At 51.5% G+C, this 27,194-nt stretch overlaps 2 protein-coding genes across 2 annotated transcripts in view; one reads left to right on the forward strand and one right to left on the reverse strand.

Annotated features, from left to right (window-relative positions):
• RANGAP1 (Ran GTPase activating protein 1) overlaps positions 1-3,361 on the reverse strand; it is a 56,698-nt gene extending 53,337 nt beyond the window's left edge. Inside the window, exon 1 of the mRNA XM_034948549.4 lies at positions 3,024-3,361. The gene's annotated coding sequence lies outside the window, so the exon portion shown is untranslated. The remainder of the gene's footprint in view (positions 1-3,023) is intronic.
• ZC3H7B (zinc finger CCCH-type containing 7B) overlaps positions 2,489-27,194 on the forward strand; it is a 58,028-nt gene continuing 33,322 nt past the window's right edge. The window contains exons 1-4 of the mRNA XM_003814622.5: positions 2,489-2,763; positions 21,360-21,418; positions 25,959-25,992; positions 26,116-26,313. Of these exons, the coding sequence (XP_003814670.1) occupies positions 21,366-21,418; positions 25,959-25,992; positions 26,116-26,313 (285 nt within the window). The 5' untranslated portion in view covers positions 2,489-2,763; positions 21,360-21,365. The remainder of the gene's footprint in view (positions 2,764-21,359; positions 21,419-25,958; positions 25,993-26,115; positions 26,314-27,194) is intronic.

A 27,194-nucleotide genomic window follows, 5' to 3' on the forward strand; every position in this document is an offset into this window, starting at 1 on the left:
GACAACACGAGACCCCATCTCTACAAAAAATTTTTAAAATTAGCCAGGTGTAGGGATGTGTACGTGTGGTCTCAGCTACTTGGGAGGCTGAGGCAGGAGGATCATTTGAGCCCAGGAGCTGGAGGCTGCAGTGAGCCATGATCACGCTACTATCCTCCAGCCTACTCAAGAGAGTCAGATCCTGTCTCAAAAAAAAAAAAAAAAAAAAAAGGTAATCACAGCTCCAGGTTCTTGTCTCTCCTAGAACTTACCATAATGCATTTAAATATTTAAAATTTGGTTCACTGTTACATCCCTGGTTCCTAAGATTGTGTCTGGCACAAATGTTTGTGGAAGATATAACATTTGTAAAGATAAAGTCTGCCAGGCTCACAGCTGATCTGAAATAAATTAAAAATATATACACATGTGTGTATGTGTGCATGTGTGTAAAATGAAGAGGATTAAGACGGAAATCTGAGAGAACTCTTGAGAGAGTCCTCCAGGAATTAATGGGGCAGGTAGTGCTAAATGAACACTCTTTGGATCATGAGCTGTGGATTCAAATGTAGCCTCTTCACCAGTCCTGAGGCAGTATCATGGATATGCATAGCTGGTCTGTCTGGTTAATCTCCCCTTACCTAGTAGGTCTTCTAAGCAGCCTCAGATCCTTTCTAGAATGATCCCTGGCAAAGATTCTCTCCTCGACTAAACTCTATTTAGGCTCCCCTGAACTTTTCAACTAGGCCTTGACTTTTGGACTTCTGTGTTCATCTTTACATTGTCCAGTTTTGTTTTGTTTCTTTTTTTTTTTTTTTTTTGAGACAGAGTCTTGCTCTGTCACCCAGGCTGGAGTGCAGTGGCCTGATCTCAGCTCACTGCAAGCTCCACCTCCCGGGTTCACGCCATTCTCCTGCCTCAGCCTCCCAAATATCTGGGAGTACAGGTGCCCAGCACCACGCCTGACTAATTTTTTGTATTTTTAGCAGAGACGGTGTTTCACCGTGTTAGCCAGGATGGTCTCGATCTCCTGACCTCGTGATCTGCCCGCCTCAGCCTCCCAAAGTACTGGGATTACAGGTGTGAGCCACCGTGCCCGGCCTGTTTTGTTTGGTTTTTAGGGACAGGGCCTTGCTCTGTTACCCAGGCTGGAGTGCAGGTGGCATGATCATCACTCACTGTAGCCTCAAACTCCTAGCCTCAAGTGATCCTCCTGCCTCAGCCTCCAGAATAGCTGGGACTACAGGCGCATGCCACCACGCCAGCTAATTCTTTAATTTTTTGTAGAGACAGGGTCTCACTATGTTGCCCAGGCTGGTCTTGAACTCCTGGGCTCAAGTGAACCTCCTGCCTAAACCTCCCAAAGTGCTGGGATTACAGGTGTGAGCCACTGCCCCCTGGGCTGCATTGTCCAATTTTGGCAAGAATCCTGCTAAGTTGGTTTAGCGAGACTCCCCCATTCTCCATACCTGATTGTCAATATCTTTTTTTTTTTCTTTTTTGAGACGGAGTCTCACCCTGTCGCCCAGGCTGGAGTGCAATGGCATGATCTTGGCTCACTGCAACCTCCACCTCCGGGGTTCAAGTGATTCTCCTGCCTCAGCCTCCTGAGTAGCTGGGATTACAGGCACCCACCACCACGCCTGGCTAATTTTTGTATTTTTGTAGAGATAGGGTTTCACCACGTTGGCTAGTCTGGTCTTGAACTCCTGACCTCAGGTGATCCACCCGTCTTGGCCTCCCAAAGTGCTGAGATTACAGGCGTGAGCCACTGCACCCAGCCCTGATTGTCAATATCTAATCAGGTTCCTCATTTTCCACCATTCCCCAGGTGATGTCTGATCACCTTGCCCTGCCTTCAGCAAGAATCTTGTTAGATGGGTTTAAGCCAGAATCCTCTCATCTCTGATGCAGTTTCCTATGCACTGGCGCTCAATCAGTGGATCCTTTCTCCTTCCTTATAAATTCCCAGTTGCCCATGCTGATTTCTGAATTGAGCCCAAATACTCTCCCCGACCGCAAAACCCACTGCAGTGGTCCCTACACCCATCATGATGCCAATAAAGTCGGCCTTGTAGTCTTTAACAAGTGTCATTCAATATTTTTTTAACATCCTATACATAAAACTCCAGCCAAGTGAGGTCCTGATTCTTCTATGTGTCTCCGGTTCCCATCTATGAGAAGGGCACAACGCAACCAGGGTTTTGGGCAGCCTTCCATGAAAGCACCTGGAAGCCGGAGAAGGGGGGCGGGGGGACTTTTGACACAGATGGGGAAGGGCGGAGGCGCTGGGTTTGAGCAGCATCAGCCCAGAAATGCAGAACTGCCAAAAGAAACCCCCCTAAAAGGCAGGACACTTTTAAAGAAAATAAAGGTGAATTCCAGGCATGAGCTTTCGACGGGGAATGGGGCTTCCCCGACTCGCCCCCCCGCCCCCCGCCCTTCTCCCCAGGTGCGCAGCCCGCGCCGCCCACCCCGGGCGCGGCGAGGCGACGGGAGCCGAGCTCTCTAGGACCCGAGGAGGAAGAGCTGCAGGGAGACGGTGCCTCCAGCGGGTGCTGCCGCGAGCGGCCAGCCGAGGGGCTGGAAATGAAAGTAAAGCGCTCCAGAGCCACATGGACGGAGCTGCCGGGGCGGCGGCGCCGGGAGCAGGATGCGGCCGCCCGTAATTAAATAGCATTTACTCTTATTATTACTAATAATAATAACGTAATCATACCTCTAGTCATAGCATACCATTTATCGGGCTCGGCGCAGGCCCGCGGGGAGCGCAGCCCGGCGGAGGTGAGTGCTTGGCGCGGCCCGAGCCCCGCGGGGCAGAGGCCGGGGCCACTGCGTCCGGAGCCGCCCGCGCGCGAGGGTTCGGGGACGCCCGGGCCGGGCAGGGCTGGGGAAGAGGCGAAGAGAGCCCTTTCCAGGCCGGGGCCGCGCGCCGGGCCACCTGGAAAGTGGGATTTTGCAAAAAATAAATCGTCTCTAAAACCCCATTTGCTCCTTTTTGGGGATCCCGGTCCCCGTGCCCTGCCCCAAAGTTTAAAAGTTACCGTGTGGCCGGGGGCACCTGGCGCAGGGGAGACTTGGCCGCCCCTGCAGCCCCCAGGAGGTGTCTTGAAATTTTCGTGGGGCCTCTCTCTTCGGCGTCCGGAGCTTCTGGGGTGTCCAGATGCTTTGCCGACCCCGCGCAGGGGGTCTCGGGGGCTGGCAGGGGCGTCGCTGGCAGGGCCCCCCTTCCTTTTGTGTTCTCCTTGGCCCCGCAGCACCTGGAGTTGGAGGGGCCGCGGCGAGGGCCGGGGAGCGGGGCCGCCCGACGGGCCGCCCCTTTCGGCTGCGGCGGCCACGCGAGCCCGGGGATCCGGGGCCTGCAGCCGGGCCCGCGGGAAGGGGGCGGCAGGAAAGGGGGGCGCGGTCTGGGCCTGCTGGGCAGGGGGGCGTTTCCGGTCGCAGGATCAGTCTCTGGACTTCGAGGCCTGTGGGAGGCCCGCGGCCGTCCAGGGAGTGCTAGGGGGCTGCGGACCCCGGCTCTGGCGCCTGGGGAGGGGGGCGCCCTGATGGGGCTGGGGGCCTGGGAGCCGCCGACCCCGGCCTCATACCCCCATCCTGCCCGCAGCGAACCTCAGGGCCCCCCTCCGGGCTTGCTCCCTCCTCCTTTCCCCTCCTTTCTCCTCAACTCTGTCTGTTTTGGGTGTTTATAAGGCGCCTGGTTGGGGGGACTTTCACAGACAAAGCCGTCTTCCCAGGGGGGAAAATAATCATATAAAAACAGCTCACTCTGATAGAACCTGATGGCTGTATTGCCAACAGGGCATTGACGGGGAAGACTAGGGGGCTAGGGCCCTGCGTGGGGAGTCTGGGGGCTCTAAAAGGGGGCTGGGCCTGAGTGGGGAGCTGGTGATCAGCGGTTTTATTTCTCGGGTTGCTGCTTTGGCATCAGACTTTGAACCCCAACTTCTTGCCATATTCCTCAGCATCTGCAGTTCAGCCTGATGAAAATAGCAGAATGCAGATCCTTGAATTTTCACACAAATGAGATAATTATAGTACATGTAGCAACTGTGTTGGACACAAAATGCTGGCAGAATCTTTAGTTCTACTACCAATACTTCCCCTACACACATACAGCCATCCCCTCCGTGGTGGTCTTCTTTCCCCGTGTCCACCTCCCACAGAAGTTGGACTGCAAGGTGGAAATGACACCTGGTCAACAGTTGGATGGAGCATGTTTGAGAAGTGGGGAGACTTAAGGTGGGAAGAAAGAACCTGTCCAGGAGGGATGAGATCTGAGGATGGGAGAGAGACTTTGTTGTCCCTGAGCTGGGATAAAGTTTCTGTTCTGTAGATGTTGTGTGTTCTTAGCTGCTGGCTTTTGTATAGGTTAGACAGGAATGGGGGTTTTGGTAGATTATTGTGGGGCTTAGAAGCTTGGTGGGATGTGCTGATCTCTCGAGTCTTAGTAGGAAAGCTGAGATGTCGGTTGAGACATGGATAGAGAATCTGAAAATAATCCCTCAATCTGAAAATAATAATCCCTCAAATATCACTTTTTAGTTTATAACAAAAGGGCTTTCACATGTGTTGGCTCATCTGTCCTCCATAGCAACTGTGTCAGGTAGACATTTTCTAGATAAGAAACCTTAGGCCGAATTGTGTGTCTTGCTGGAAAGTCAGACGACAGAGGTAGGATTCCCACCCAGTTTTCTGGCTCCAAATCGTCACCCTTTCCCAGAGTCCTGGGCCACCTTAGCAAGTTACTTTTCATTTATTTTATTTTATTTTATTTTACTTTTTTGAGACGGAGTCTCGCTTTGTCGCCCAGGCTGGAGTGCAGTGGCGCAATCTTGGCTCACTGCAAGCTCTGCCTCCCGGGTTCATGTCATTCTCCTGCCTCAGCCTCCTGAGTAGCTGGGACTACAGGCTCCCGCCACTACGCCCAGCTAATTTTTTGTATTTTTAGTAGAGACGGGGTTTCACCGTGTTAGCCAGGATGGTCTTGATCTCCTGACCTTGTGATCCAGCCACTTTGGCCTCCCAAAGTGCTGGGATTACAGGCGTGAGCCACCGTGCCCAGCCTTCTTTTTATTTTTTGAGACAAGGTCTCACTCTGTCACCCAGGCTGGAGTACAGTAGCACAATTGTAGCTCAGTCTGCCAGGCTCAGGCAGTCCTCCTGCCTTGGCCTCCCAAAGGGATATAGGGTTACAGGCATGAGCCACCAAACCTGGCTGCTGCAAGTTTCTTTCTTTCTTTCTTTCTTTTATTTTGACAGAGTCTCACTCTGTTACCCAGGCTGGAGTGCAGTGGCATGATCTTAGGTCACTGCAACCTCTGCCTCCCGGGTTCAAGTGATTCCTGGGCTCAACATATCTGAATTCAAGTGAACTCCTGGGCTCAACATATCTACCCACCTCGGCCTCCCAAAGTGCTGGGATTACAGGCGTGAGCCACCTCATGCCTGTCTGCAAGTTACTTTTCAAGCGCCTCTTGTGAGATGCTGTGGGGCAGGTTTGCAATTGACTTTGTCATTTATTATCTGGCTGGAAAGAGAAAGTTGACTCTAGTGAACCAATGAGAACACAAGAATTCTGGGGTCAGTGCAGTGGGAGTGGAGAGAAGACAGCTCAAGGCTACCTGGAAAAGTTAGAGAAGGCTTCTTCTAGGAAGTAGAATTTGAACTTGAAAGAATGGGGAGGCTTGCCAGGGTGGAGAAGAAGGGAATTTCTGGGTTATCCACAATTGCTTCTGTGCTGGCAAGTTGACTTACATTCTCTCGAATTGTTATAGTAGCTCCGTGAGGGGTGGGCATTATAATCTCCATTTCACAGATGAAGAAATTGAGGAACACGGGATTTGTGTGCCCAGCCCAAGGTCAATCTGCAGGATTTGAATCCAGGCCTTCTTGACTCTTGAGTGTGCTCCTGCCCTCTGCACCACCTTCCTCTCAGATACGTAAGCAAGAACAGGGACTGTCCTGTAATCCCAGCACTTTGGGAAGCCAAGGCGAGCTGATCACTTGAGGTCACGAGTTCGAGACCAGACCTGGCAACATGGTGAAACCCAGTCTCCACAAAAAACACAAAAATTGGCCGGCTGCGGTGGCTCACGCCTGTAATCCCAGCACTTTGGGACGCCGGGGCGGGCGGATCATGAGGTCAAGAGATTGAGACCATCCTGGCCAACATGGTGAAACCCCACCTCTACTAAAAGTACAAAACTTAGCTGGATGTGGCGGTGCATACCTGTAATTGCAGCTACTTGGGAGGCTGAGGCAGGAGAATTGCTTGAACCCGGGAGGCGGAGCTTGCAGTGAGCCGAGCGCTCCACTGCACTCCAGCCTGGGCGACAGAGCAAGACTCTGTCTCAAAAAAAAAAAAAAAAAAAATTAGCTGGGCATGCTGGTTGGTGCCTGTAATCCTAGCTACTCAGGAGGCTGAGGCAGGAGAATCTCTTGAACCTGGGGGGTGGAGGTTGCAATGAGCCAAGATCATGCCACTGCACTCCAGCCTGGGCAACAGAGTGAAACTCTGTCTCAAAAAAACAAAAACGGAAACTGGATGGTCTGAATTAGCAAATGAAACTGGGGTAGCATTGTCAACACGCTCCCCAAGACCAAGGAGTTCTCCTAAACTGGCTCTGTATCCCAGGGCCCCGAGGGGCTGGCCCAGTGAAAGCACTCTCAGTAGGTTTCTAACTGCAGAAAGCAGAATGGCAGTAGAAGGAGGACCGGTCCCTGAGCGTGGGGATCTGAGCAAGTTTGGTTCCTTAGTGCCTGCTGGGTGCCGGCCCAGCACCCTGGAGGAGCTTGGAGCTTGGGATGAGATAGATATGGACCATTAATCTGAGCTTCCCAAGGACAGGAACTGGGTCTGATTCACCCTCTGTGCCTCCAGCCCCAGAGGCGGTGCCAGGATGATACACTCAGCCATTGTGTTGTCAAATTGAATTATGCGCCAATGTAGAGGAGGAAGGTTTATTTTGCCCGAGAGTGGAAGATCTTCCTAGAAGTGCCATTTGAACATCTGAAAGATAGGTTGAAAAGCCAGAGAAAGGGTGTTCTAAGCAGAGGCATTGAGATGGACAAAGGCAGGGATGTATAAAGAAGAACAGGTCACCTGGTACAGCCACAGTCTAGTGGGCAGATATATGACATTGGGTTCAAGTCAGGCTCTGCCGTCATGATCCTTTCGATTCTCTGGGCCTCAGTTTCCCCTTCTGAAAAGGAGCCCTGAGATTTGATGATATTTAATGATAATCCATGCTTGGGGATCAGGATAAGAAACTCAGATGAAAGGAGCTAGAAGTGTTTAAAAATTTTTATTAATTTAGTAATCACTGAACCAGCAATTCTCTAGGCCCTGTTGCAAATGCTTTCTCCTAAATTAGCTTATTTAATTCTTTTTTTTTTTTTGAGACAGAGTTCCACTCTTGTCACCCAGGCTGGAGTGGGATGGCACGATCTCGGCTCACTGCAACCTCCGCCTCCCGGGTTCAAGTGATCCTCCTGCCTCAGCCTCCCGAGTAGCTGGGATTACAGGTGTCTGCCACCACACCTAATTTTTGTATTTTTAGTAGAGACGGGGTTTTGCCATGTTGGCCAGGCTGGTCTTGAACTCCTGATCTCAAGTGGTCCACCCGCCTGGGCCTCCCAAAGTGCTGGGATTATAGGCATGAGCCACTGCACCCAGCCTTTATTTAATTCTTTCAACAGCCCTAGAGGGAGGCACTGTAATTATCCCCATTTTACAGGTGAAGAAACTGTGGCATAGAGAGGTTCAGTGAAGTGCAGAAGGGGCAGAGCTGCAGAGCCAACCCAGGATGTCTGGCTCTGGAGCTGGCCTGGTGTGGGTCTGGGAAGGAGCCTCAGGAGAGACCTGAGGTTATTCAGACAGCAGCAGGTGGAGGTGCTGTAGCCCCAAGCTGGAGGCTCAGCCTGGGCTGATGATGGGCTGTGCGTCAGCCCCCAGGAGCCTCCACAGAGGTCAGCTCCTTTTTTTTTTTTTTTTTTTTTTTTTTTTTTGAGACAGAGTCTCATTCTGTCACCCAGGCTGGAGTGCAGTGGTGCGATCTTGGCTCACTGCAACCTCTGCCTCCCGGGTTCAAGCAATTCTCCTGCCTCAGCCTCCTGAGTAGCTGGGATTACAGGCACGCACCACCATACCTGGCTAATTTTTTTTTGTATTTTTAGTAGAGATGGTGTTTCACCATGTTGGTCAGACTGGTCTTGAACTCCTGACCTCGTGATCCACCCACCTTGGCCTCCCTACTGCTGGGATTATAGGCATGAGCCCGTGCTGGGCCTGAAGTCAGCTCCTTTCATCACATTTCATGGCCCCTGGAAAACAAGCTCATTTTCCTTCCTCTGTCAGCACCAGCTACAGATTCCTTCTCACCAAATTCATTCCCCCCAGGGAGACTTTCTTTGCAGGCGTGTTGGTTGTGTTGGTGCCGTGTTGGTTGTGTTGGTGCTGTCTCCCCACCGGGCTATGGAGGCCCAGAGGGAGGGACATTCCTGCATTCAGAGCGCTTGTTCCCTTCAGAAACATCTGGTAACTTCAGTTCTGCAGCATCACAGCTCCTCAGCGTCAGAGGCTGAGACACGAGCTTGGTGGGGATCGTGGGGATACGATCACCCATATAGCAGCACATAACACCCATATAACAGCAGCCCCCATATGGTTAACACCACTGTATACCAGCATCGTGCTTGACATTTCCTATGCCTTCTCTTATTGAATCCACTTAACAGCTCTTCGAGACCAGAGCAATCACTGGCAGCCCCATCTTGTAGATGAGGAGCCTGAGGCTCAGAAAGACTAAGTTAACACTTCTGAGATCACACAGCTGAGGTAGAGAAGGGAGTCAGATGAAGCCACCTGGCATCCGAGGTCTTAGCTGCCATGCAGGAGACAGTCTTCAGGTTACTTCCAGTTTCCTCGAAGCTCTTTTCTTATCAATCTGGAAATCCTAACTACCACCAACATTTGTGTCCTGCTGTGTCCACAGTCTCTCATTAATTGTCATGACAGTCTTTTGAGGTAAGGTAAAAGGTGTCCCCTGTTTTTCAGAAGAAAAAGACTGAGGCATCATCACCCACCCACTGCTCTTCCTACCCAGTCCACAATGTTACTTGGGAGGGGAACAGGGTATTGGATTCCCTGAGACCGAGAACCATGTCTTCTGGTTGGTTTGTGTTACTGAAGTGCTGGGGTCAGCTGATGATCATTCCTTGAGCACTTCCTGTGAGGGCTGCAGGGAAGGTGGGGGCTCTGGCCCTCCTGGGGTTTTCAGAGGTCGCCCTGGTTCAGCTATGCTCTTGTTCCCTGGAGCATCTCTGTGTCATCCCTCTCCCTCCACAGGCTGAGGAATGCAGGGCAGGGAGCCCAAAGTCCTGAGTTTCATTCCCAACTCCTGTTCATGCTGGCTGTATGATGGAGGCATGATTATTTTGTCATTCTTGGCTTCTGTCTCCTTTTCTGTGAAACGGCCGTACTGATCCTGTCGAATCTGCATCAGGGGTTGTAGTTATGATCATTTAATAGCCTTCAGAATATTCCTGAATCTTCTTCACTGTCTGCCTTGATCCAGGCCTGAACCACTGCAGTAGCCTCCTAACCAATCTCCCAGTATCCTCTCTTGTCATACGTCCTCCCTGCAGTAGCCAAAAGGATCTTCCTGCGAAATAAATAAGCTCCTGTCACTCTTCTGCTGAAAACTCTCCTGCAGTTTCCTGACACACGCAAAACACAGCCCTGGCTCCCGGCATGGCCTGTGAGTGGTTCTGAGACCAGCCTCGCCTGCCCCTTGCACTTTGCCTCCCACGTGGCTTGCCCTTGCTTGGGCGTTGCAGCCATGGTGGCCTTCTGAGTTTTCCTGGAACATTATCAGCTTGTTCCCACCTCAGGGCCATTGCCTGTGCCCTGTCCCCTGCTAGGTAGGTGCCCTCTTACCCCACCTCCTATCTTCCATGGCTGGCTACCTATCTCTCTTAAATGTCAGCTTCCTCCTAAGGGCCTTCCCTAAACTCCCAGTCTGCTTTCTTTTTTTCTTTTTTTGAGACAGAGTCTCGCTCTGTCGTCCAGGCTGGAGTGCAGTGGTGTGATCTCGGCTCACTGCAATCTTGACCTCCTGGGTTCAAGTGATTCTCCTGCCTTAGCCTCCTGAGTAGCTGGGATTACAGGTGCCCACCACTAGGCCCGGCCTAATTTTTGTATTTTTATTAGAGATGGGGTTTCACCATGTTGGCCAGGCTGGTCTTGAACTCCTGGCCTCAAGTGATCTGCCCACCTCAGCCTCCCAAAGTGCTGGGATTACAGGCGTGAACCACCGCATCCGGCCCTAATGTACTTTCCATTACTCCATGCCACGCTTCCTGCTTCAGCTTCCTTGTGACTCTGATCTCTATTTTTACTTGTCGTGTGCATTTCACGCTGGTTTATTTGTCTTCCTGCCCATGGATGACAAGCTCCACCAGGGAAAGGACTTTATTAACTGTGTTCCCCTAGCACCTGGTAGGGCCCCTTGCACTAAAAGTGCTTCATGGTTATTTGTTGAATAAATGAATAATAGTAGGAGGTTGGCCACAGAATAGCCCTTGCCAAACAGCCCACGACTGGGCAGGGAAACTGCAAAGAAATCAACATTGATGGCTGGGCACGGTGGCTCATGCCTATAATCCCAGCACTTTGGGAGGCCGAGGTGAGCGGATCACAAGTTCAGGAGATCGAGACCATCCTGGCTAACACAGTGAAACCCCGTCTCTACTAAAAATACAAAAAATTAGCCGGGCGTGGTGGCGGGCACCTGTAGTCCCAGCTACTCGGGAGGCTGAGGCAGGAGAATGGTGTGAACCCGGGAGGCGGAGCTTACAGTGAGCAGAGATAGCGCCACTGCAGTCCAGCCTGGGCGACAGAGCGAGACTCTGTAAATCAACATTGACTGATTGAAAACTTACAGGATAATTATGTCTGTTGTGAGTGCTCTCTACAGCACCCAGTTTAGCAGAAACATGAATTTCTGACCCCTTCAGGGGGAGGCACACCAGGTGGAGCTGCAAAATTGTCTTGTCAGGTGTGTATCATCATCCCTGTCTCCCAGATGACAAAACTGAGGCTCAGGGAGGTGCCCTGAAAGCCACTGTGGACAGTGCTGGGATCAGAACCCAGGGCTGGTGGATTGCATGGCCCAGCCTGCCTCCCTGTCAGCACAAGGCACGAAAGCAAGCATAGCAGCACTGGAAACTCTCTTGATGCCCAAGGATGCACCACAAGGATTTCCAAGCTCCCTGGGAGCAGGAGCAGTGACTAATTAACTGCTCAAGAGGAACAGGGTATGCCACAGTGTTAGACAGTCACTCTAAGCTCTGGGTGATTCTGGCTTATTTTTTAATTTTATAATTTCCAAATTTTATTTTTTAATTTTATAATTTCCAAATTTATAATTTCCAAAGCTTTTACAATGACCTTCTGTTACTGTTTTAAAAAGGGAGTTTTTTGTTTGTTTGTTTGTTTGTTTGTTTTAATGGAGTCTTGCTCTGTCACCCAGGCTGGAGTGCAGTGGCACTATCTCGGCTCACTGCAGCCTCCGCCTCCTGGGTTCACGCCATTCTCCTGCCTCAGCCTCCCGAGTAGCTGGGACTACAGGTGCCCGCCACCACGCCCGGCTAATTCTTTTGTGTTTTTAGTAGAGAGGGGGTTTCACCGTGTTAGCCAGGATGGTCTCGATCTCCTGACCTCGTGATCCACCTGCCTCGGCCTCCCAAAGTGCTGGGATTACAGGCGTGAGCCACCGTGCCCAGCCTCACTTTTTTTTTTTTTTTTTTTTAGCCTGCATTCATTCGCGTGTATACGTGCATGTGTGCACATCGGTTTTGAGTGGGGGAGTGACATTGGCATATGCGTTACACAGATATCCCTGACCACTGAATGGGAGCATATTGGAGGGGGTGCATTGGAAACTTGGCAAGAGATGTTGAGGGTCCGAGAGGTAGCCATGCTTGTGGAGAGGATATGAGGGGTTGCAGGGTGGGGAAATATTTATGAGGTAAAGGTAGCTGAGAACAGGATGATGCTCAGAGCTATGAATAGAGTCAGGGAATAATGGAAGAGGAGTAGGATTAGGGGAGAAGACGCTGAGTTCAGTTTGGAATGTGTTCAGTTGGAGAAACACCCAATCCAGCTGAGATGGCACCAAAGAGGACTTTGGACACAGAGGCATCTAAGCTGGGTCTTAAAGGATGAGTAGGAGTTGGGAAGGTGTGTGTGGCAGAGGGCATTCCAGGTAGAGGGCCCAAGATTAAGAAAGGGATGGAAGTCATAGGCAGCCTGGGTGTTGGACTTCCAGGTACCACTACCCAGAAGATAAGAGATATGAGTCTGAAATACTGGGGAAGCGGGTGGGCCTGGCAGGAGGAAGAGATAGGCGAGTCGTTAACATGACTCATGTTATCATGAAATGCAAGAGCTCATCTGGGGAGCAGGTAGTGAAGAGAGCAGGAGCACTGTCCCTTAAATGGAAGCTCAGGGATGTTGGTCTTGAGACCTGGGCAGAATAAGACGAGCCCCCAACAGAGAAATCTGCTTCGTTTTTTGTTCCTCAACCATGCATGGAGGCATCTCCATGACAATACATATAGATTCAATAGCTGCATTGTATTCCATGGTATGGAATTTAATTAACTAATTTAATTCATTTTAATTAAATTAGTTAATTAAATTAATCCTTTACTGGTAGACATTAAGGCTGCTTCTAGTTTTCCACTTACTCTTAATACATCCTCGGGAGGCTGAGGCAGGAGAATGGCGTGAACCCGGGAGGCGGAGCTTGCAGTGAGCCAAGATCGTGCCACTGCACTCCAGCTTGGGTGACAGAGCGAGACTCCATCTCAAAAAAAAAAAAAAATACATCCTAGCTCGGCGTGGTGGCTCATGCCTGTAATGCCAGCACTTTGGGAGGCTGAGGCGGGCAGATCACCTGAGTCCAGGTGTTCAAGACCAGCCTGGACAACATGGTGATACCCTGTCTCTACAAAAAATACAAAAAATTAGCTGGGCATGATGGCACATTCCTGTAGTCCCAGCTTTTTGGGAGGCTGAGGCTGCAATGAGCTGAGATTATGCCACTGCACTACAGCCTGGGCAACAGAGTGAGACCCTGTCTTAATAATAATAATAATAATAATAATAATAATAATAATAATAATACGTCCTACACCTGTAGTCCCAGCTACTTGGGGAGGATTACTTTAGCTGAGGAGGTCAAGGCTGAAGTGAGCCACGATGGTGCCACTGCACTCCAGCCTGGGTGATACAGTGAGACCCTGCCTCTAAAATAATAATAATAAATAATAATAATACATCCCTGGCTGGTCATGGTGGCTCACGCCTGTACTCCCAGCACTCTGGGAGGCTGAGGTGGGTAGATTGCTTGAGGCCAGGAATTCGAGACCAGCCTGAGCAATGTGGTGAAACCCTGTCTCTACAAAAAATACAAAAAAATTAGCCAAGCGTGATGGTGCGTGCCTGTGGTCCCAGCTACTTGGGAGGCTGAGGTGGGAGGATCGCTTGAGCCTGGGAGGTCGAGTTTGAAGTGACCTCCAGCTTGGGTGGCAGAGATCCTGTCTCAAAAACAAAACAATTATAATCATAATACATCCTATGCAAATATAATTGAGTACATGTGTAGGGATTTTCATAGATTAAATTCTTGGAAGTGAAATTTCTGTGTCAAAGTGAAAGGACATTTTACCATTTGGAGGAATTTTTGCTGCAAGTAACAGAATTCCTAGCTCAAAATGGGGGTTGGTTTTCTCACATAAAAAATGAGGTGGGGCAGTTCCAGAAGCAGGTAATGTTTTGGGTCAGACTTTTTTTTTTTTTTTTTTGAGACGGAGTCTCGCTGTGTCGCCCAGGCTGGAGTGCAGTGGCGCGATATCAGCTCACTACAACCTCCGCCTCCCGGGTTCAAGCAATTCTCCTGCCTCAGCCTCCCTAGTAGCTGGGACTACAGGCGCCCGCCACCACGCCCGGCTAATTTTTTGTATTTTTAGTAGAGATGGGGTTTCACCGTGTTAGCCAGGATGACGAGGTCTGGATCTCCTGACCTCGTGATCCGCCCACCTTGGCCTCCCAAAGTGCTGGAATTACAGGCGTGAGCCACCGTACCCGGCCAGATGTCACATGCCCTTACCAAAGCCAATCACTGGCAAGGGAAAAAGGCCATTCTGATTGGCTTAGCCCAGTGAAGGTTCACCTGAGTGCCTGGGAAATGGACAATCTTGAAGGAGCAAGAGGGGAAACTGGCTGCTGGGTGCAGCCAGCAGGGCCTGCCTTGCTCATTTTAGTACATGTTGCTAAATTGCTTCTCAAAGATGATTCCAGTTTACACTGTCAGTATACGTACAGGGAGGGCTTGGGAGTGCCAGTTTCTCCACCCTCGTCAACCAGGCTTTCTTTTCACCTTAGTGTCATGGGTGAAAATTGGCATCTTGTGTTTTTTTGTGTTTTTGATTTTGTTTTTGAGACAGAGTCTCTCTCTGTCGCTCAGGCTGGAGTGCAGTGGTGCCATCTCGGCTCACAGCAACTTCCTTCGGTCTTTCGGGTTCAAGCGATTCTCCCGCTTCAGCCTCCCAAGTAGCTGGGACTACAGGCACCCGCCATCATGCCTGGCTAATTTTTTTTTTTTTCGTATTTTTGTAGGGACGGGTTTTCACTATGTTGGCCACGCTGGTGTTGAACTCCTGACCTCAGGAGATCTGCCCGCCTCAGCCTCCCAAAGTGCTTGGATTACAGGCGTCAGCCACCGCGCCTGTCCGGCATCTTTTTTTAATCAGTGAGTTTGAGTATCTTAATAATTTATTTTCCTGTGAATTTCCTTTTTATGTTTTTTGCCCTTTTTAATTTTTATTTTATTTATTTATTTATTTATTTTTTTGAGATGGAGTCTTGCTCTGTCACCCAGGCTGGAGTGCAGTGTTGCGATCTCAGCTCACTGCAACCTCTGCCTCCCGGGTTCAAGCAATTCTCCTGCCTCAGCCTCCTGAGTAGTTGGGACTATAGGCGAGTGCCACCAAGCCTGGCTACTTTTTGTATTTTTAGTAGAGATGGGGTTTCGCCATGTTGGCCAGGCTGGTCTCGAACTCCTGACCTCAAGTGATCCACCTGCCTCGGCCTCCCAAAGTGCTGGGATTACAGGTGTGAGCCACTGCGCCCAACCTATTTTTTATTTTTGGGATAAGGGTCTCACTGTGTTGCCCAGGCTGGTCTTGAACTCCTGGGATCAAGTGATGCTCCCACTTCGCCTCCCAAAGTGCTGGGATTACAGGCATGAGTCACCATGTGCGGCCCATAATCATCATTATTATTTTTTTATTTTATTTTATTTTTTGAGACGGAGTCTTGCTTTGTCACCCAGGCTGGAGTGCAGTGGCACGATCTCGGCTCACTGCAACCGCTGCCTCCTGGGTTCAAGTGATTCTTCTGCCTCAGCCTCCCGAGTAGCTGGGACTACAGGCGTGTGCCACCACACCTGGCTAATTTTTGTATTTTTAGTAGAGACAGGGTTTCACTATATTGGCTAGGCTGGTCTCAAACTCCTGACCTCGTGATCTGCCCGCATCGGCCTCCCAAAGTGCTGGGATTACAGGCATGAGTCACCATGCCCGGCCAATCATTATTATTACTTAAAAATACAGGCAAGACCCTGTCTCCAAAAAAAATAAATAAATAATAAAAATTTGAAAAATCTGATCCTGGAGGTTTGTTTGGCCTATATGCTTCTTGCTCCTCCACCAGGTGCCTTCTCTGAGTCATGCCTGACACACGTTTTCAAGATGCTCACCTCCCTCTCTTTTTGTTCTTTGAGACAGGGTCTCACTCAGTTGCCCAGGCTGGCCCAGACAGCAGGGAGGCAAGTGAGAGGTGGGCTGGTGAGCCCCGATGTCACAATTGGGGACACCTTCCACACGCACGTGCTAGAGTGCTAGAGTACAAGTGGCACGATCTCGGCTCAGTGCATCCTTGACCTCCTGGGCACAAGCAATCCTTCCAGCACAGCTTCCTGAGTAGATGGGACTACAGGCATGTACCACTATATCCAGCTAATTTCTAGTGTTTTTTTTTTTTTTTTGTAGAAATGGAGTCTTGCTATGTTGCCTGGGCTGGTTTTGAACTCCTGGGCTCAAGCGATCCTCCCACCTCAGCCTCCCAATTACAGGTATGAGCCACTAAGCCCAGCCATACCTCCCTCTTTAACTGAGAATAAATGACCTTTTCACCGCTGTATTAGTCTGCATAGGTTGCCATATCAAAATACCATAGACTGAGTGGCTTAAACAACAGAAATTTATTTCTTTACAGTTTTGGAGACTGGGAGTCCTAGTCAGTGTGCTGGCCTGTTTGATTTTTGGTGAAGGCTCTCTTCCTGGCTTACAGACCTCACTGTGTCTTCACATGGCCTTTCTTTGGTGCATGCAAGGGAGGAAACAGAGAAAGAGCAAGCTTGCTAGTGTCTCTTATAAGGACAGTAATCCTGTTGGAGCAGGGCCCTACCCTTATGCCCTCATTTAACCTTAATTACAGGTACTTCTGTATAGGCCCTATCTTCAGATATAGTCACATTAGAGATTAGAGCTTCAGCATATGAATTTGGGGAGGACACAGACATTCAGTCTATAACATTCTACCCTTCATCCCCCCAAATTCACGACCTTATCACATACAAAATACATTCATTCTATCCAAATAGTTTTTTTTTTTTTTGAGACGGAGTTTCTCCCTTGTTTCTTGTTGCCCAGGCTGGAGTGCAATGGCGCTATCTCCGCTCACCACAACCTCCACCTCCCGGGTTCAAGTGATTCTCCTGCCTCAGCCTCCTGAGTAACTGGGATTATAGGAATGCGCCACCATGCCCAGCTAATTTTGTATTTTTAGTAGAGATGGGGTTTCTCCATGTTGGTCAGGCTGGTCTCAAACTTCCAACCTCAGGTTATCCGCCAACCTTGGCCTCCCAAAGTGCTGGGATTATAGGAGTAAGCCACCATGCCTGGCCATTTTTTTTTTTCTTTTTTTGAACAGGGTCTCGCTCTGTTGCCCAGGCTGGAGTGCAGTGGCGTGATCTTGGCTCACTGCAACCTCCGCCTCCCAGGTTCAAGCAATTCTCCAGCATCACCGTCCGGAGAAGCTGGGATTACAGGCGCATGCCATCGCACCCAGCTAATTTTTGTATTTTTAGTAGAGACAGGGTTTCACCATGTTGGCTGGGCTGGTCTCAAACTTCTGACCTCAGGTGATCCACGCACCTTGGCCTCCCAAAGTGCTGGACTTAACAGCCGTAAGCCACCACGCCTGGCCGTATTTTTTTTTTTTTTGAGACAGGGTCTCACTCTGTTGCCCAGGCTGGAGTGCAGTGGCACGATCACGGTTCACTGCAGCCTTAACTTCCTGGGCTCAGTTAGTTGCTCTGTTGCCCAGGCTGTAGTGCAACGGCGCAATCTTGGCTCACTGCAACCTCTGCCTCCCAGGTTCAAGCGATTCTCCTGCCTTAGCCTCCTGAGTAGCTAGGATTACAGGCGTGTGCCACCATGACTAGCTAATTTTTTTTCTTTTCTTTTTTGAGAAGAGTCTTGCTCTGTCGCCCAGGCTGGGGTACAGTGGCACAGTCTTGGCTCACTACAACCTCTGCCTCCTGGATTCAAGCGATTTTCCTGTCTCAGCCTCCCGAGTAGCTGGGATTACAGGCATGTACCATCACGCCCAACTGACTTAATTTTTGTATTCTTAGTAGAGACAGTGTTTCACCACGTTGGCCAGGCTGGTCTTGACCTCGTTATCCGCCTGCCTCAGCCTCCCAAAGTGCTGGGATTACAGGCGTGAGCCACCGTGCCTGGCCCCGAGCTAATTTTTATATTTTTGGTAGAGATGGGGTTTCACCATGTTGGCCAGGCTGGTCTCGAACTCCTGACCTCAGGTGATCCACCCACCTCGGCCTCCCAAATGCTGAGATTATAGGCATGAGCCACCGTGCCCGGCCAGAAAGACAGTCTTGAATTGCCAATACCATCCTTCCCCCATTCCTGGGCAGCAGCCATGTGGTGCAGAGAGAGAATTCATCCAACAAAATATTGAATCATAACCTGATTTAACCTTAATTAGCTCGTTATGGGCCCTGTCTCCAAATATAGGGTTTAGGGCTTCAACATATGAATGGGAGAGGGGGCACAAACATCCAGGCCGTAACACCCTCCCTATAAGAATCTTCTGGCTGGGTGCAGTGGCTCATGCCTATATTCCCAGCACTGTGGGAGACTCAGGTGGGAGGATTTCTTGAGCCCAGGAGTTCGAGACCAGCCTGGGCAGCATGGCAAAACCCCATCTCTAAAAAAAAAAAAAAAATACAAAAATTAGCCATGTGTGGTGGTCCCAGCTACTCAGGAAGCTGAGGGGGGAAGATCAGTTGAGCCCAGGAGATGGAGGCTGCAGTGAGCCAAGATCACACCACTGCACTCCATCCTGGGCAACAGAGCAAGACCCTATCTCAAAACAAAGAAATTTTTTTCCCAGAGGAGGGAAGGGTGTGGGGTGTTAGGTGCCTGTAGGGCTGGGGCCTTTGGTCTCCTGACGCATTGTTAATCAGGCTGCCTGATGCCCATCTCTGTGGTGTCACTGAACCCAGGATCCAGGCTGACTGCATGGCTTTGAATAACTTTCCTAGCCTCTTGGAGTACTATTTTCCTGCCTGATGGGGATGTTGTGAGATTTAAATAAATCTCAGTTATTTAGTGACAACTCATTTTTTTGTAGAGCAAAGCTAGACATAGAGTGGCCCTTTTGTTTAAAAGCTCCTGTGACTCCTCTACCTTAGGGTGGAATCCACAGTCTGCCCCATCTACAAAACCTCTATGGGCTGGGTGACACACGTGGCTCATGCCTGTCATCCCATCACTTTAGGAGGCTGAGGTGGGAGGATCACTTGAGACCAGGAGTTTAAGACCAGCCTGAGAGGCTGGGCGCGGTGGCTCACGCCTGTAATCCCAGCACTTTGGGAGGCCGAGGCGGGCAGATCACGAGCTCAGGAGATCAAGACCATCCTGGCTAACATGATGAAACCCCATCTCTACTAAAAATACAAAAAATTAGCCGGGTGTGGTGGCAGGCGCCTGTAGTCCCAACTACTCGGGAGGCTGAGGCAGGAGAATGGCGTGAACCTGGGAGGCGGAGTGTGCAGTGAGCCAAGATTGTGCCACTGCACTCCAGCCTGGGCAACAGAGCAAGACTCCGCCTCAAAAAAAAAAAAAAGACCAGCCTGGGCAACATAGTGAGACCTTGTCTCTATAAAAAATTTTAAAGGTTAGCGAGGCATGGTGGCGCACGCCTGTGATCTCAGCTGCTTGGGAGGCTGAAGTGGGAGGATCCCTTGAGCCCAGGAGTTTGAGGCTGCAGTGATCATGCCATTCTGGGCAACAGAGTGAAACTGTCTCAGAAAAGAAAATGAAAATACCTCTACATGTGGTCTTCCTGCTAATCTCTCTGACCTTCCTATTCACCACCCTCCCCACTGCCCACTCTGCTCCATCCTCACCAGCCTCCTTGCACATTCTCAGATACACCAACAAGGCATCTCCCTGAGGACCTTTGCACTCACTGTTCCCTCTGCCCGGAGCCCTTTCCCACCAGGTATCCACAGGGCTGGCTCCCTCACATCATACACGTAGATCTCCATTCAAATGTCAAAGTGAGCCAGGCGCAGTGGCTGATGCCTATAATTCCAGCACTTTGGGAGGCTGAGATGGGTGGATCACTTGAGGTCAGGCGTTTGAGACTAGCCTGGCCAACATGGTGAAACCCCGTCTGTACTAAAAATACAAAAAGTAGGCTGGGCACAGTGGCTCACGCCTGTAATCCCAGCACTTTGGGAGGCCAAGGTGGGCAGATCACGAGGTCAGGAGATCGAGACTATCCTGGCTAACACGGTGAAACCCCCTCTCTACTAAAAATACAAAAAATTAGCTAGGCATGGTGGCACGTGCCTGTAGTCCTAGCTACTCAGGAGGCTGAGGCAGAAGAATCGCTTGAACCCGGGAGGTGGAGGTTGCAGTGAGCCAAGATCGCGCCACTGCACTCCAGCCTGGGCGACAGAGCGGAACTCCCTCTCAAAAAAAACAAAGCAAAAAGTAGCCGGGCATAGTGGCAAGTGCTTGTAGTCCCAGCTACTTGGGAGGCTGAAGCACAAGAATCACTTGAACCCGGGAGGTGGAGGTTGGAGTGGGCTGAGATCACACCATTGCACTCCAGCCTGGGCAACAGAGTGAGTCTCCGGCTAAAAAAAAAAGGTCAAAGTGGCCTCTCAGACTACTCAGAATTATAGCACCCTGTCACTCTATCTTATTATTTTTTCTTAATTGCGTGTATCCTTCCTGTATTATGTGACATATTTATTGTCGTGTGCCTCTCCACTAGAACATATGCTCTAAAAGAAAGCCTTTGTTGGCTGAGCACAGTGGCTAACGCCTGTAATCCTAGCACTCTGGGGGGCCAAAGCAGGCGGATCACCTGAGGTCAGGAGTTTGAAACCAGCCTGGCCAACATAATGAAACCCTGTCTCTACTAAAAATATGAAAATTAGCTGGGTGCGTGGTAGTGCATGCCTGGATTCCCAGCTACTCCAGAGGCTGAGGCAGGAGAATCGCTTGAACCCAGGAGGTGGAGGTTGCAGTGAGCTGAGATTGCACCACTGCACTCCAGTCTGGGCAATAGAGCGAGACTCCATCTCAAAAAAAAAAAAAGAAAAAAAGGGGGGCCGGGCATAGTGACTCATGCCTGTCATCCCCGCACCTTGGGAGGCTGAGGCAGATGAATTACCTGAGGTCAGGTGTTCGAGACCAGCCTGGCCAACATGGCGAAACCTCGTCTCTACTAAAAATACAAAAATTAGCTGGGCGTGATGGTGGGCTCCTGTAATCCCAGCTACTCGGGAGGCTGAGGCAAGAGGATCACTTGAACCCAGGAAACGGAGGTTGCAGTGAGCCGAGATGGCGCCATTGCACTCCAGCCTGGGTAACAGGGGAGACTCTGTATCCAAAAAAAAAAAGAGTTTTCCCTTGAACTTGAGGGTGTCCATATGGTATTGTAGCTCAAGCCTGTGTGGGAAAGGGCAGGTGCCCTCTATGCCCCCTTGTCCCTTGAGGGTACCACACAATCTAGGAGTCCAGGGGGCCATGGGTGTGGAGGACACCGGCCTGAGGGTGGTCATTGCCCTCAGGGACACGCCTCCCGACATGGGGAAGGGAATGAGAGTGGGAGTGAGAGCACCCAATCACAGGACCCACGAAGTGGTGGTGGCTGACGGCAGCCTGGCTCTTGCTGACTGACTGATGGACTGTGCTCTCTTCCCCAGAGACTGATGGAGAGGCAGAAACGGAAGGCGGACATCGAGAAAGGGCTGCAGTTCATTCAGTAAGCCTGCATGCGGCAGGGGCTGGACGGCTGGGTGGGCAAGGGTGGGTTGTTTGAGAGCCATGCCCTCCCAGCGCTCCCTTTTCTTGCTGCTGAGCCTTTGCTGCCAAGGCTCCTGTGTGCGCTGGGGTGCAGGCAGGTGGGAGGAGCCAGGAAGGGGCTGGTGTGGCTGTGCGTGAACTCCACATGCACACATGCTCCCTGGCCCAGGTTACCCTTCAATCTTGTCCAGTAGGTAATTCTGCCCTCACCCTTCACATTTGCACTCCCTGTTAATTCTCTTGCATGACTGCACGAGTTTTCTGATAAATCAATGGTCCCTCTGTTACAATCTCAGTCTCCGTGCTGGGACCTTCACATCTGTGTCTTCTTTGAGACAGAATCTCTCCTTGTTGCCCTGGCTGGAGTGAATGGTGCTCCTGACCTCCTGGACTCAAGGAATCCTGCCTCCACCTCCCATGTAGCTGGGACCATAGGTGCACACCACCATACCCAGCTAATTTTTATTTATTTATTTATTTATTTTTTGAGACAGAGTCTTGCCCTGTTGCCCAGGCTGGAGTGCAGTGACATGATCTCGGCCTACTGCAACTTCTGCCTCCTGGGTTCAAGCGATTCTCCTGCCTCAGCCTCTCGAGTAGCTGGGATTTCAGGTGTGTGCCACCATGCCTGGCTAATTTTTGTATTTTTAGTAGAGATGGGGTTTTGCCATGTTGGCCAGGCTGCCTTGAACTCCTGGCCTCAGGTGATCCACCCACCTCGGCCTCCCAAAGTGCTGGGATTACAGGCGTGAGCCACCGCACTAGGCCATTTTTAAAATTTTTTTGTAGAGACGAGGTCTTGCTATGTTGCCCAGGCTGGTCTCAAACTCCTGGGCTCAAGTGATCCTCCTGCCTCAGCCTCCCAAAGTGCTGGGATTACAGACATGAGCCACTGTGCCTGGCCAATCCATCATCTTTTTAATCTTCTCAACAGCCCAGTAAAGTAGGTAGCCTTATTTCCATTTTGCAGATGAGAAAGTTGAGACTCACAGAGGTTAAGCAACTTGTTTAAGGTCATGGAGCTATTGAGGAATAGCATTCTAGCCCAAGCCTGGTTGACCACAAAACTCAAAACTCACATTCTTTCTATTGTATGCCTCTGAGCACCCACACGCCACACTTTTTTTTTTTTGTTTGTTTGTTTTTGAGATGGAGTCTCACTCTTGTCCAGGCTGGAACGCAGTGGTGCGACCTCGGCTCACTGCAACCTCCACCTCCCAGATTCAAGCGATTCTCCTGCCTCAGCCTCCTGAGTAGCTGGGATTACAGGCGCCTGCCACCACACCCAGCTAATTTTCGTATTTTTAGTAGAGACGGGGTTTCACCATGTTGGTCAGGTTGGTCTTGAACTCCTGACCTCGTGATCTGCCCTCCTTGGCCTCCCAAAGTGCTGGGATTATAGGTGTGAGCCACCGCATCCAGCCCGACATTTGTTTTTGTTTTATTTCTCTTTTTTTTACACACAAAATATTTTGAGTAACCTTTTTCTCTTATTGCTCTTAAATAGATCCTCAGAGGCATAATTATCACAACACTAATGAAGCGTGGGCATCGTGGCCTCTCACTTGCACGAGCCCCTTCCGAGGCCCTGGAAGGCATGCACCCTTGCAATCCTGTGTTCATCATTTTGTGTTCTTTTTCTTAAATAGGGCTCCCCATAAAACTGGAATTCGCCTCTATGTTCCCTTATATACTCCCCACTTTTGTTCTCTCACACAGACCAGTAAAACACTCTTTGCCTTTTCTTTTCTTTGTGATGGGGTCTCCCTGTGTTGCCCAGGCAGGTCTCAATCTCCTGGGCTCAAGCAGTTTTCCTACCTCAGCCTCCCACGTAGCTGGGATTGCAGGCGCGTGCTGCTGTGCCCAGCGTACTCCCTTGCCTTTTCTCACCCGTGTCACCGCAGACTGGGTCCCTTTTCACACGCCCTCGGTATCCATGCTGCTCTCACAGAGCGAGTGTTCATATTGACACAACACGTTCTCCTTCCTCAGCGCACAATGCAGTCACTTTTCCTGGCCGCTTCTGGAGGGTGTCCTGCGCTGGGCTGATTTGATTAGGGGTTTTGGGTGCACCTAGAGCATGGCCCCAAGTTCAGCACCCCTTCCCTGGGCTGTTGTCCAACCCCACCTTGCTGCCATGGCTGGGAGTTTGCAAACCCTCCTCAGACTTGTTCATCAGAGCGGCTGCTAGCTCATCTCTCTTCATGGGCGGCAGGTCCTCTCCCATTTTGGGGAGTGAGGGTTTGATTTTGGGGAAGTGTTCCAATTTATTCAGAGGCCAGTCTGGTGAACAAGGTGACTCCGGCCACTGCTGTCTTCCATAAGAAGAGTTCTCTGTCCCCAGCCTCAGTCACTGATGTCTGTAGAGCTGGATTCCCAGCCCAGTTCTCCCATTTCCCCTACGGGGTCATTGTGAAGGTTAAGGGACCAGGTGGTGCTTGGGGTAAATGTTCACTCTCGTCCCCTCCTTCTCCTTTCCAAAGGGGAGTTCTAGGAAGGCCCAGCTACAAGGCAGCCTCCCCGAAGCCGTCTGTTGGCCTCCTAAGGCTTTGCAGGAAGCACAGTGGGACTCACTGCTTTTCACATCAGTCCCGCTATTTTTGCCCCACTCCTCCTACGCTGTGTTGGTGCACGTGTGCCTCATGTGCTTAGCACGCCCTGAGAGCCCTAAGTGAATTGGGACAGGTGGGTTGGCCCCAGCTTGCAGAGGACCTTAAGATGTCTACTGCCAGGCGCGGTGGGTCACGCCTGTAATCCCAGCACTTTGGGAGGCCAAGGCGGGCGGATCACGAGGTCAGGAGATCCCGACCATCCCGGCTAACACGGTGAAACCCCGTCTCTACTAAAAATACAAAAAATTAGCCAGGCGTGGTGGCGGGCGCTTGTAGTCCCAGCTACTCTGGAGGCTGAGGCAGGAGAATGGCGTGAACCCGGGAGGTGGAGGTTGCAGTGAGCCGAGATTGGGCCACTGCACTCCAGCCTGGGCGACACAGCAAGACTCTGTCTGGAAAAAAAAAAAGATGTCTTAGGACCGCATGACCTATGAAAGGTAGAGTTGATGCTGGAAGAGGGTAGGCTGGAGGCAGGAGGCCAGGAAGGTAGTGATGGGGTCTTTGGTGGGGGCAACAGAGGGGACAGACACTGCAGCAGTATGGGGAGGGAGGGCAGGTCTGGGGCCCAGACAGTGGGGAGGCAAGTGAGAGGTGGGCTGGTGAGCCCCGATGTCACAACTGGGGACACCTTCCACACGCACGTGCATACACAGCCCTCCCGGCGTTGCGCCTCTGCCCACCTCTCGCACTAGCCTAGGCCGCTCTTTCCTGCCCAGGTGCTGGCAGCATCTCCAGGCAACGGAAAGATCTCCCCAGCCCTGCATCCGATGCCTTCCTGCCAAGCAGCCTTGGGCGAGTCCTTGCGCCACTCTGAGCGTCTGTTTTTCCCTCTGTGGAATGAAGGACTGGGAGACAAAGCCCAGCTTCCCTTCCAGCCTGGCCATTGAGCCCATTGGAGAGATGAACCTCAGTTCTCCTGGGCTGATGCCCTCTTTCATACTGAGGGAGCATTAGCCACAGGAGGGAGCAGGTGCCCAGACCCCACTTAGAATGATTTGTTGAGTCCAGCATGAGGGGCTGACAGGCTCAGTGAAGACCTGGCATTGGCTGGGGCGTGTGTTATGTGGGATTGGGCAGGGGAGGGGCCTGAGGTGGACTCCCGGTGCCTCAGTGTCTGTGGACCTGTGGTCTCGGATTTGGTTTGATGGGGCGTGGTCCTTCCCAAGGCCTGTTCTAGGTGTTAATTCCCTGACAACGCTCATACTTCCTGCCTTTTCCTGCCTGCTCCTGTCCCTGGCACTCCTGCTGCAGCAGCCCCTGCACCATCCTCTCCTCCTGGCCTTGAGCTGCAGCTGGAGCCTTCCCCCACTCTGCCTTGGCCAGAGTCTGATTTTCCTCTTGTCCTTTTCCAGTCCTGGGGGCCTCCTAGGCCCAAGTGTGGCTCCTCCCTCCTTCCCCTCATGTAACTGAGAAAGGGCTTGGAATGCCTGCTTTCCTTTAGGAGAGGGCTGGTTTTTTCAGCAGAGGATGGCTAGTTTTTTCAGCAGCAGGGACTGGGGCTAGGTCCAGGGCCAGAGGTAGAGCTGGAACTGGGCTGGGCTAGGACTGGCTTGGGGCTAGGGCTGGCTGGGTTGGGGCTGGAGCTGGGGCTGTGGCTGGAAGTGGGGCTGGAACTGGGGCCAGGCTGGAGGTGGGGCTGGGGTCAGTCTGCTCTTTCTCAACACCTGTACCTGGCAAAACCTGGCTGTCTGGCCCCAAGGAACATGCAGGTCCTTCCATCAGAACTGGAAGGCCTGCATGGTAATGATTTAGGAGAAGAAAACTGCAGTCTGTTCACCCTAGTCCACAAGGTGATGGCTGAGGTCTGAGTTGGAGGAGTAGCTCTGGACCTCCATGAAGCTGGGACCACCGGGCTCACCCAGGCCTCGTGTTTTCTTTTCCTGATAGGTCGACACTACCCCTAAAGCAAGAAGAATATGAGGTGAGTGTCAGCTGCCAGGCTGAGCAAAGGTGAAGGGCGGAGATGTGCAGGGGAGAGGCGTGGGCCGGGTGCCAGAGCTGGGGCCAGAGGTCATGAGCCCCCTACACACCTTGCCCCCAACAGGCCTTTCTGCTCAAGCTGGTGCAGAATCTGTTTGCTGAGGGCAATGATCTGTTCCGGGAGAAGGACTATAAGCAGGCTCTGGTGCAGTACATGGAAGGGCTGAACGTGGCCGACTACGCTGCCTCCGACCAGGTGGCCCTGCCCCGGGAGCTGCTGTGCAAGCTGCATGTCAATAGGGCCGCCTGCTACTTCACCATGGTGAGCCTGGCACCCTCTTTTCTCTCCTCCTCTGCTGCCCTGATCCCCTGGATGCCCAGTCGAGCCAGGCCCATACCCCAGTGAGCCTGTAGACCAGGGCCAGCCTCCTCCCAGCCTGCTTTCAGAATTTCATTGTCTGTTCTCGTGGCTCTTAATCTCAACTGTACAACATGCTCAGCTGGAGAGCTTTTAAAAGTACGGATGCATAATAAAAAGTTTGTTAAAAAAATGATACTGATGCCCTAGCCCTAGCCCTGCCCTAGATGAAGTAAGTTAGAATCTTGGGGTGACCCTGGGCCTTGGTGGGAGTCTGACTTCTCCTGCTCCTCCCTCCCGGCCCCACTGTTTCTTCCATAGCCTCAGCCTCCTCACTGTTCCTTCCATAGCCTCAGCCTCCTCACTGTTCCTCCCATAGCCTCAGCCTCCTCACTGTTCCTCCCATAGCCTCAGCCTCCTCACTGTTCCTCCCATAGCCTCAGCCTCCTCACTGTTCCTCCCATAGCCTCAGCCTCCTCACTGTTCCTCCCATAGCCTCAGCCTCCTCACTGTTCCTCCCATAGCCTCAGCCTCCTCACTGTTCCTCCCATAGCCTCAGCCTCCTCACTGTTCCTCCCATAGCCTCAGCCTCCTCACTGTTCCTCCCATAGCCTCAGCCTCCTCACTGTTCCTCCCATACCCTCAGCCTCCTCAGTGTTCCTCCCATAGCCTCAGCCTCCTCACTGTTCCTCCCATAGCCTCAGCCTCCTCACTGTTCCTCCCATAGCCTCAGCCTCCTGTTTCTTTGTGGACTTCAGTGCCTTCCTCCTCCCCCTCCTCTCCTCCTTAGAGCTGCAGCCTCCTCCTCTTCCCTGTCCTGTGCACCCACTGACTCAGGTTCATGA

Source organism: Pan paniscus, chromosome 23, assembly GCF_029289425.2.
Source record: "Pan paniscus chromosome 23, NHGRI_mPanPan1-v2.0_pri, whole genome shotgun sequence".
Taxonomy (NCBI): domain Eukaryota; kingdom Metazoa; phylum Chordata; class Mammalia; order Primates; family Hominidae; genus Pan; species Pan paniscus.